Source organism: Salvia splendens, unplaced genomic scaffold (genome assembly GCF_004379255.2).
Source record: "Salvia splendens isolate huo1 unplaced genomic scaffold, SspV2 ctg162, whole genome shotgun sequence".
NCBI lineage: Eukaryota > Viridiplantae > Streptophyta > Magnoliopsida > Lamiales > Lamiaceae > Salvia > Salvia splendens.
Window position 1 is genome coordinate 15,627 of NW_024598801.1, and position 11,744 is coordinate 27,370.

At 33.0% G+C, this 11,744-nt stretch overlaps 1 protein-coding gene across 1 annotated transcript; it reads right to left on the reverse strand.

Moving 5' to 3' along the window:
• Positions 1-5,736: 5,736 nt before the first annotated feature.
• On the reverse strand, positions 5,737-10,198 carry LOC121789182 (UDP-glycosyltransferase 74E2-like). Its single transcript, XM_042187688.1, has 2 exons — positions 9,494-10,198; positions 5,737-6,529 (listed from the first exon to the last, which is right to left on the reverse strand). The coding sequence occupies exons 1-2, from the start codon at positions 10,133-10,135 to the stop codon at positions 5,792-5,794; spliced, it is 1,380 nt and encodes a 459-aa protein (XP_042043622.1). The 5' UTR covers positions 10,136-10,198; the 3' UTR covers positions 5,737-5,791.
• Positions 10,199-11,744: the final 1,546 nt, after the last annotated feature.

Below are 11,744 nucleotides of genomic sequence, written 5' to 3' on the forward strand. Positions count from 1 at the left end.
TGAGTTAATACACATTGTAATTCCATTTCAATAGTAAATGGCCAATTATGAATTCTGACAAGTCCTTGGGTAACAAAAATAAATGAATGAAACTTCTAGGTTATTTCTATTCAATTTACTACAATTTCAACGACGATATGGACAAAAAGCCGCTTGACCGTCGAATAAATAAGTTGCATAAAAAAAAGGTTGACTAAAAAATTAAGCAAACCACATTGTGAAATGGTTAACTAACCTCAAATAACCTGTAGTCGCTTCTTGGCCGTCCGATAAACCGAGGTTCAGTCAACGGATGCGATGGTCTCGCTGGAGTTGACTAGTTTCATATCAGTTTCGTAACTACCTATAAATTCTTGACACGTCAATTTCATTTCTTTTTAAAGAAGAATAATCATCATTTCTTAGTTCTTATGAAGGTGGAATTAAAACCCAACTCCATCCCAATTTCTGAAATGGTAATGAATCGTGGACGGATATGAATTAATAAAATACTTGTGGATGAATTTTTCGATTTTTTGCTCTTGAAAAAATAAAATACTGTTAATATTTGTTTATGATTTGTGGAGATATCACTACACTATACGTTTTATTCGATAGTAATAGTGTATTGATAAGATATTTATCTTAGAGAGTTTGAGTTATTATGAGATAAATAAAGAATTATAATTTTTTTTAGAAAAACATAAAAGAAAGAAAAATACACGCTTTTGCTTTTCTAAAAGTCTTAATAAAATCGGATACACAATCTCTTTAATAGGCCGCCCGATGCCTCGGGCGCGCCATCGTCCGCCAATGTGGGCATGCGGACGATGCCCGATGCATCGTCCGTGCCCTATAGATCGTCCCCGGACGATGCAACGCGTTTTTTTATGATAATTAAATTAGACCCATTGTGGGCGAGGCGGACGATGCAACGCGTTTTTTATCATAATTATCGTCCGCTACTTTGGGTATGCGGACGATGCCCGATGCATCGTCCGATCATAATTATCGTCCACCACTTTGGGTATGCGGACGATGCCCGATGCATCGTCCGCGCCCTATAGATTGTACGCGGACGATGTCTATCGTCCGGCCCACTGTGGGTGAGACGGACGATAGCGCATAATTAAATTAAACCCACTGTGGGCGAGGCGGACGATGCAACGTGTTTTTTATCATAATTATCGTCCACCACTGTGGGTATGCGGACGATGCGGCAACGCGTTTTTTTTATCATAATTAAATTAAAAATGCATTTGCCGGGAGTCGAACCCGAGTTCGACTTGGAAGACAATTATCCTAACCATTGGACTACAAACGCTAGTTGAGATATCTTGAAAACTAAGTTGTTTTATTCGTATGAGAATGATATGACAAAAATAAAAATTCACATCACTTATGATTGAATATGGTGTGATAATTTATGATTAAAAAGTAGAATTCGGTGAAACGAAAATTTGCTTCTTCAAGTTATTAAGATGATTATGTTGTGGGATTGAAATAAAATTTTTTTCCAATTTTTATAGTGTTTTACTAATTCACATAAAGAAAATGCTTAGGACAACCTATAGGGCATCCCACTGCATGTGAAAGGGTAATAGGATAAAATGATGATATGGTGGTGCATAGGACGTCCTACAGAGCGCTCCATTGTTAATGCTCTTTATATACTCAAATTTCAAATCATTCAAGTGGCCAAACTTTTGACTTTTGTAACCGTTCATTTTTTAAAGCCCTTAAAAGCAAATAAAACTCGTTGACCTTAGTAATGGTTTCCAAAAAATTACTATTTATTTATGATGATGTCAATTGCAACTAATGCAAGTTGGAAATGGGAATCTCATGCGTGTTTAGCATTATAGATTAAATTATAAAAGTATATTTTCTTTAATGTTATTTTTTAGTTAAAGCACGCAAATGATATGTCCATATCTTCTAACAGAGTAAACTCTATATAAAGTATTGACGTTGCTCAACCTCTAGCGACTATTTATGACATTAATTTTCTCCTAATAACATATTTTCAAACATGTTGCTTACAAAAAACACTTTTTTCACACTAAATAAATAAATGAGTGATGATGAGTAAGTGAACCAGAAAACCATACTTATAGTCGTGTTGGGATTTAATTTGTTAGATAATAATCTGCCATAAATTAAAAATGATTTCATATGTGTACGTATCAAATAACACCTGTCTACAGTAACAATTTTATAATATCAGGTGATTTTTAACTTGTGTTTGCATTAGTTGACTAAGATAGATTGAGATATGGTATATGATTCGTTCACAAAAATTCAAATGATTAAAAAACACTAGACAGAAAATTAAGGAAGAAAAATGTGAATAAAATATATAGCAAATCAGTGTTGACAACTTGTCTATAAAAAAATTAAGGGCGGCCATTTACGATATTCCACAAAGTCAACTCTCCATTTCAATTCAGATTATCATTGCTATCAATAATATCCCTTCAAAAAAAGAAACATGTACAGGGAATTTTATTGAAAAGGTTAACTTGCATTTGCATATTAAATGTTGACATTTTATTTGGCTTTTATGTTTTAATGGGTGCAATAGTTTGTTTGAGCCTTTGAGGAGCTGTTCAATTGATTAATAAATTTGAGAGGTAGTGAATATTTTCTTTTGGTTTTGTGATTAAACAAATAAACATTGATGCAGTGGTTAGAACTGATTTGTTAGGCCAAAACATACAAATACGTAAGATATTTGAAAACGACCCTTTTGATTTTATTTTAGGAAATTGAGTATAAGTTATTTTCTTGTTTAGTATACTCAAATACGTTCGTAGTTACTATACTTTAGTTTAGAAAAAAATGATTTGGATTCCCTCTGAATCTCTGATATTTTTTTCTGAGAATCTATACTGTTATAGGACGTGTTATTTGTGAAAGTTCTCAGCTTTTGAAATGCAGATGTTGATGTTTCATATGTATATAAATAGATTTATATATATTCCTTACATTTTTTATTTGTGACTATTGAGTTTTCGAATTTTTTATTCAACTATTGAATGTTAGATATTAGAACAATGATTTGTACAAATTAACAATAATAACAGGTTAATAAATATCTCTCTTTTTATTGTGTTTTATCCGACCAACTTGTCTCGTTTGATCAGTTGAAGCGTATATATAGTTAGGGAGATGATCAAAGTATAATTAATATTAAGTGTATAACTAGAGAACAAATCTTAGTCATTAGATTAAAATGATCTAGTTCACTATATGAGTGATTTTGTTCACTATAAGAGTGATTTAGTTCACTACAGGAAGGAGTGAACCAAAACATTATTATAGTGAAGTATTTACTTCGTGAATGATTTAATTCACTGTAAAGGCATTTTGATTTACTCCTTCCTGTAGTGAACTAAATCACTCTTATAGTGAACTAATTGCTCGAACTAAATTTGTATTATCTAGTTATGCATTTAAGTAGTGATTTCCCTAAATCACTACTTTAATTAATTATATTGATTGATTATGAGCATGCAGTACTACTATATTTCTTTATTTTTAGCATATACTCCAATAATATTGCTGAGTACACTTTTTTTTTCTTTTACTACCAATTTGATTTATAGCAATTAAGTAACAACACAAAAGACAAATGAATTGGACTATATATTTATTTATTTTTATCATATACTCTCTTCGTTCCATAAAAAATATTGTAGATCGTTTTTGTTATTTTGGGATGTTCCACAAAAAAAACAACTTTTATTTTAGGATTTCTTTCTTTCTATTGAGGTGAACTTCATTCTCCACTAACAATACTCCAATCATTTTTTCTTTATAACTCTCTCTTACTTTATCAATTACGTATTAAAATCAATGTCGTAGACGAGGGAGTATTACTTAGTAGAGTAGTAAGCAATTTTTGTTTCCATATCTCTTTGATTTTATCCTAGTAAACCTTTTTATTTTTAATTTTTATCATATACTTATATGCATGCTTCTATTATTTAAATTCGGCCCACTAAAACTAATATGGGCCCAACTCATTAAGATTCATAGAATAAACAGACTGGGCTGCAGAAATAACAAGAGATTGTAAAAGATTAACATGATATATGGCTTAATTCAATTAAGGCCTAAAATAAAATCATAGTAACTTCAGATTTCTATCAGCAGATGAAAGAAGGTTGCTGGTGGGTGGAGCCGTGGAGGTGCCGTGGCCCGTGGGATCAATGGCCGCTTATCGACATTTTCTATGGATACGCTGGACCAGCAGTGGGGTCAATAGACACCTTGTTGTCGAATCCTTTACTCCTGTACTATTGTTATATACTCACTTTGTCCCATTAAAAATCAAACGTTTCTAAAATAGAAACATCTCTATCTCTACTTTTTCATCTATCTTCATTAACTCACAAACCAACACTATATAAAAACTCATGCCCATTTCCAAATGTTGCATATTTAATGGGATATTTGCATCACAATTTTGGAATTCGTAATGCTTCTAACATCGAATCCACCCACAGGCCACAGGGCACAGCTACCTTAATTTCAAATTATAATTCATTAATCATAGTTACAATTTTAAAAAACTCAATTGACTTTTTTTTAATATATAGCAAGAGGACTTTGTTTAATAAAATCTAGAGTGATTATAAGTCATCTTCTAAGCAACTCGACCGAGTTGAATTTTTAAAAATACATCAGGTCTATTAATGGAAAGACGTCATAATTTTAATTGGTAGTTGTAAGTTTTAACACGAATATAATAAAAGAGTGGACATGAAATATATCTATGTTCATATGGTATACATAAAAAGTGTCTGTTCATAGAAAAAACTTTAAAAAATATTCACATTTATCTCTACAATTCACCGCTCAAAATAATCGTTAGTTTTTAATCGGATGACACTTTAGATGGAAATTAATGAGAGTTTTGAACTGCCATTCACCACTCCAAATTATCATTGTACTGATCCTTTGTATGTCAATATTAAATATCACGTATTGTCATTTTTCAGTTTCCATCTATTAAAAATAGACCACTCACACCTTTTGTATGTCAATATTAAATGTCATATATTGTCAATTTTCAATTTTCATCTATTAAAAATAAGTCACTCATTTCTTAAAAGGCCTTATAAGGAAAGAGTTTTCATACTTATATAGATATGCTAAGATCATCATATGAGACCAGATTTAATAGTTTTAACATCATCATTAAATATTTCATCTCAATTTTACTATCATTCATAATCTAGCTAGAACTACTTTCGTTCGTGAAAGTTATTTAGGTTATTATTGATTAGATTATGTATGCTTTTGAATAACGGCTCTATAAAACTATACATAATAAGTGTCTATAACAATTATCCCAATCAGAAAAAAATAAAAATAAACAATTGCATGCCCAATTCGAAAAAAGATGAAAGGGGCGCATATTATTGTTGTTGCATTGTTTTTGCTATATATTGATGTGACTATATATATGCCATGTGAAACATAGAACCAGTCAGATGCTGACAAACATAATTACAATTTAACCTAATAGAGGAAAAATCATATATAACCAAAATACTAAATTGCATGTTTTGTTTGTCCACATTCATAAAAAGTGATATTCTTCTTTTGTTTGTCTACATTCATAAAAGTGATATTCTTCTAATTCTCTTAGAGTGGTTAAATGTTTAAAATTTGCCTAATAAAACAATGTTCTAAACATACCTTATCTTATTGCCGATTTAAACATAGATCAAGAGGAAGCATGTAAAATAACCAAACTCCAAATTATTTATTAAAGACACGTCAATAATCAAGATTAATCCAATTACTTTTTTGGAAGGTTTTCACCTCCCATCAAAGTAGACACAAATTCTTGAATATTTTTATCCGAACTTCCACCCTCATCCACAGCTCCCTTTGTCAATTCCTTCCATTTCATTGCATTTAATCTCATCTCTTCCGCCCTCTCTCCCGCCATCACATACTTCACGCAACGAACCATCTCCTCATGCCCGACAACGCCTCCCTTATCCGGACAAGCCCTCACTCCCATTTTCCAAACATCCATCACAAACTTAGCATTCGTAGCCTGGTCACTCCACCACGGGACCCCCACCATGGGGACCCCTAGGCTCAGTGCCTCCAGAGTCGAGTTCCATCCACAGTGCGTGATGAAGCACCCTATGGCATCGTGAGCGAGGACCTCTAGCTGTGGGCACCATGACACGATTAGCCCCTGGTCTGAGGCCTCGTCCACGAAGCACTGGGGGAGCTTGGAGGCCTCTGACGACCGGACCACCCATAGAAAGGGTTTGCCGGTTAGCTTTAGGGTTGTTGCTAATTCTACCATTTGTTGCTCTTCCAATTTGGCCATGCTGCCAAAGGAGATGTAGATAACTGATTTAGGTGATTGTTGTTGTAGCCATTTGACGCAAGTATCGTCTGGCTTGAACAAACTAAGGCCATAATTTTTGTCGTATTGCAATCTTTTGTCTAGGTACATAGAAGGTATGGTTGGTCCAATTGTTTTCACGGACATGAATTTTTTTAGCCAATCAGTTGCCTGAAATCAGACCAAAAGTAAATGAAAATGAATAAATATGAGTAATTAATTAATTAGAAAAATATTTATATCATGATCTAACTTTTAACCTAACTTGATTACTTTTAGTTTTTTGTTTTTTTGGGGTGATGATAAGATTGAGCTGCCGTGCTACAAAGCAAAACACGATAATTTGCAATATAAGAATGACCAAGTTACCAACTACATGTGATGTAAATAAGTACTCCCTCCATTCGCCCATACTTGACGCAAGTTGACCCGTTGCGAATTTTAAGTAATGTAATAGAAAGTGATTTCAAAAAGTTAGTGAAATTTGAGTCCAGGGGCGAAGCTAGGATTTCACTTTAGGAGGGGCAAAGATATACTCCATTTGTCCCACAAAGTTTATTCCACTTGGAATCTATCATAAATAGACATTAAATATACCCCCAATCTCCTCAATATGAGACCCTTATTCCATTACACACATCCATTTAATACAAAGTCAAACAATTCCTTAAAACCCACACTCGGTCAAACTGGGACAAACTTTGTGGAACGGAGGGGGTATTTTGTAGAAAATTTGTATGCATTTGAGAGGGGTATTTAGTGTAGTTTGTTACTCCATCTGTCCCACAATAATTGTCACTGTTATTGTGGGCACAGGTTTTAAGAAATGTAAAGAAAAGTTGGTTGGAAAAGTTAGTGGAATATGAGACTCACTTTTTATATTGGTTTTATAATAAAATGTGAGTGGAGTGAATTAGTGGAATGTGGTACCTACTTACCATTTATGGTAAAAATGAAGTGTGACAATTATTGTGGGACAGACCGAAATAGAAAAGAGTTACAATTATTGTGGGACAGATGGAGTAATATAATTGAGAATTTAAATAAAAATACAAGAGTGTTGAAGGCATGAGGGGGGCATGACCCTGTTCCATACATGCTGGCTCCGCCCATGTGTGAGTCCTACTTTTATTTGCTTAATTTTATAATAAAATGTGGAGTCCATTACTAAATCTAGTAAAAAGTAAATGGCAGACAGATTATAAAGGAAACTAGTAACATGTAATGGCGGTCCCCGAGGGGGAGTATAACTCTAGTAAATAATGCTACACGGTATTTAAGCATATATTAATAAATATCACTTTAAATCCTAAATTTCACTTAAAATGTTCCTGACTTAAATTATACTCCCTCCGTCCCGGACTACTCGCACATTTCCTTTTCGGCACGGAGATTAAGGAATGAGTGTATAGCAAAGTCAACAATTGCGGCTGTAGATGATAATTTTTACTAAAAATGGAAAGAGTGCAAATAACTTGGGACGCCCAGAAAGGAAATAAGTGCAAGTAGTCTGAGACGGATGGAGTGCTATTTAGGATTATACTTACTGTAATCACTACTATTTCATTGTGTGGTGGGACGTGTGCAGTGTCACTTCAACATCTCCAGCGCGATAAAGGGGGTAGAAAACAAAATATACTAGTAAAAATCTTTAATAAATGAATTGATATGCTAGAAAACAAAATATACTAGTAATAGTACAATCTTTAATAAATGAATTTGTGTTAATGTAAAAAAATTACTGCAGCAAAAAGGATAATAGATAAATTAGAAAATACTGCAACGGCTTAATTAATTAGCTTCAAGATTAATAAAAGAAAATGATTGAATGTCAATTGCCAACTGCAATAAGGAATATAAGAGAAAGAATCAATTAGGTATCACATACATAAATAATGACGTTCGACTGATTTTGGGAATTCCAAGTGATTTTTAAACCATTTCACGATGCAACCATCATTTAGAAAATTCAATACTTCAAAAAAATTAAAATCAGACCCCATTATATATTTGGTAGTGAAATCTTAATCACAATTATTAAATTTTACTCAAAACTTTAAGGCCATATTTGGTTGTCAGGATTCTGTCTAGGAAAGTAATCTGATTCCTTAAATTTTAAATTCCTGTGTTTGTTTCCGTTTTTAATTAAACTGGGAAAGTAATCAAAATCCTAAAACAAGGAAAGTTAGTACAACTTTCCAGGATTCTGAATCCTAACTTTTCTTAAGTATTCTTTTTCCCAGTTTAGGATTCTTACATATTTAATACAATATAGTACATTTTATCATCATCATCATCATCATCATCATCATCATCATCATCATCATCATCATCATCATCATCATCATCGTTATTATTTATTACAATGTTTTAAAAATAATTTAAAAGTATAAACCATACTTAATTTCAGGAGAATAAATAACTATAATTCAAATTATAATAATTATAACTATATTATTAATATTTATTTTTATTTTTATTATCATAATAATAATAATTTATTAAATAATGAAATATAATTATAATTATATAATATAATAATTATTAATTTATAAATTAGTAATTAATAATAAAATTGCAGTGAAATTTTAAATTATAAAATTTATTCAATTAAAATTTAAGTAAATATAATAATAATAATAATAATAATAATAATAATCTTATTTATTATTATATTATTATATATTATGATGTATAATCCACATTTAAACTATCCATCGTAATAATAAATAAAATAATATAATTATTATTATTTGTAATTAATAATTTATTAAATACTATGTATTATTATTTTTTATAAATAAAAAATGATAAGTATATTTTTAGTTTAGTGTTTAAATCAAATATATACTTTCAAATCTTGATATTTTCCAAACACGGGAAAGTAAAGTTATTAGAAATCATATTCCCGCGATTTATTTTTCCAGGAATCATTTTCCTTGCTAACTTTACTTTCCCGCCAATCAAACATGGCCTAATGGATTAATTTATCACTGCTTGCAATCAATCGTATGCACGTTGCATGAACAAAAAAAATCATGGGTTAGAAAAAAAATACAAACAAATTCCAATCCTATTTCATTTTTTTTTATAAATAAACATAAATTTAAATGCATGGACATACACAGAACATACCTCTTCCTCAAGCTCATAAACGGAGTTAACGAACACGAAATTGGAATCCTCCACACCTTCAAACTGATCCACCACCAGCTCGAACGAGCCCGGATGCGTCTCCCGATCAAGCACAAACGAGGGCAAATCCGAAACCCCCAACTCCGGCAGCCCGGGAAGCAACACCTCCCTGTCCACAGCCTCAGCCTTGAGCCAGCCTTGAAACAAAGTGTAGTAAATAATATTAACCGAGCACGACTGCGTGAAAAAGGCCGCCCCAAACAGGCCCATCCTCCTCGCCACGGCCAGGCCCCACGGCAGGAACGTGTCGTAGACCACGCAGTCCACGGCCCGGCCCCTTTCTCGAAGCTTCTCGATGAGTTGGGCTAGAGACTCGGAGCCCGCCTTTTGGAAGGTGGGGAGATACTCCGGGAGCTGAGCTCCGGCTCTGGTGGCGGCGGTGAAGCCGTCGGAGATGGTCTCGACGGAGATGGAGGCGGAGAATTCGTCGGTGGCGGAGCTGAGGAGGTTTTCTAGCACGGCGAAGGTGATTGTGATGCCTTTGTGGGCCAAGCGTTTGGAAAATTGGAGCATGGGGTTGATGTGGCCTTGGATTGGGTATGGCAGGATTAGGCAGTGGGGTTTGTGTTGTGATTTCTCCATTTTTTTTTCTTGTTTTTTTTTTTGGTGGGAGAAGATGATTTGAGGGTATGAGAATGTGTACTAGGTTAGATTATTTATAGAGGAATGGTATATCGAGATAGTTACGTCGAAGAGGTGAACACTTTGAGTGGTTGTAGTGATAAACTATTTTTAATTCCGAAATAGATGAGGAGAAATTAGAGATGAGGAGTAGAATTGTGTTGTGTTGTATGCCTAGAGATGGCAAAAGATTTGATTGGTGGGACCGGCTTCATTAATATTAGCATTTTTTAGATAGATCGAGGTAGATCTGCCCAATGTTTACCGAACCGGCGGTTAAAACTAAAATCGTGAGAATTTACCTTAATCGAAACTGTCGATTTTTGAACCGTGGTTCGGATCATGTTAAAAAATTTTCGAACCGAAACCGTGAATCCAAGCCAGTTCGGAACCAAAACCGAAACCAACGGTTTTGGAACCGGAACCAGAACCGTAACCGCGAAACACCCTCGTGGTTCGGTTCCGGTTCGGCAATTTCCAAAATCTGAACCGGCGGTTCCGAACTGTAACCGCCGGTTCCGGAACTGTGGGCACCTCTATATCGAGGTAGATTAATAGGTTGTGTTGGATCAAACCAAGTGCTATAAACGTGATATTAACTCGGCTAATTCATAATCCTTTCGTGTCATTTTAAATGATCAACTTTTTATTTTAGATTATCTTAATTCAAGTGATTGATTTAATTTTTTAAATAAAAGATAGAACAATTTATTCTCTCTTACTTTTTTTCACTTTACTATTATATATATATATATATATATATATAGAGATATTTTATCTATCATATTTTATTATTTATTCTTTCAATTTAAATGTGAAGTATATAAGAAGGGAGTAGTACATAGATAAAGGTAACATCATGAATTAGAATTGTGTTTCATGTTGTATACCTACTCGAGATGTCAAAAGATTGGCTGGATGAATGGGACCGATTTCATTGTCCTTTTTTTAGATAGAGGGATATTATTGGTTGTGTTGGATATGAGTTCAGCTAACTGTCGAGCTATATGTAGATTGGAACGTTTCTTCTTGTATATGGAGTTGATTGTAATCATCAATCTTACTACACAGTCTACAATAGAAAATAGATTTGTATACATAATACAATCATCAGAATATAAAAGACGAATCATTACAGAAACAAAACAAAAAACCTTCTTTCTTATTAACAAAAAGTAATGCTTTTATAATACTATAAAGCATTCATATCATACAAATCATGATATAGATTATGGAGCACAAAATTAAGATCAATGGTTTAGCTATATTGATTCAAAATTCTTACAATAAAAATTTTATATGATCCATTGCATATATTAAGACATTAAATTGATTATGTTGCCTGGAAAAAAGACTATACTACTGCATGCAATCAACATTTGGTGATTAAGATTGCAATATTTAAAAATTCTCAATAATATTATTATTTTTTCTCCATATTTTTGCTTAGAAGAAAAAAGAGCCCGAGTTTATTGGTTGGGATGACAATGCATATACCTACTTCAGTTTGAAGTATGGATGTCAATGTAATCCGAAACCCGCGGGTAGGCCCGAACAACCCGATAAAAAT

Coding starts and splice junctions, on each gene's coding strand:
- LOC121789182 (XM_042187688.1), bottom strand. CDS start 10,135: ATGGAGAAATCACAACACAAACCCCACTGCCTAATCCTGCCATACCCA. Junction 6,530..9,493: donor TTTATGAGCTTGAGGAAGAG/GTATGTTCTGTG, acceptor GTCTGATTTCAG/GCAACTGATTGGCTAAAAAA.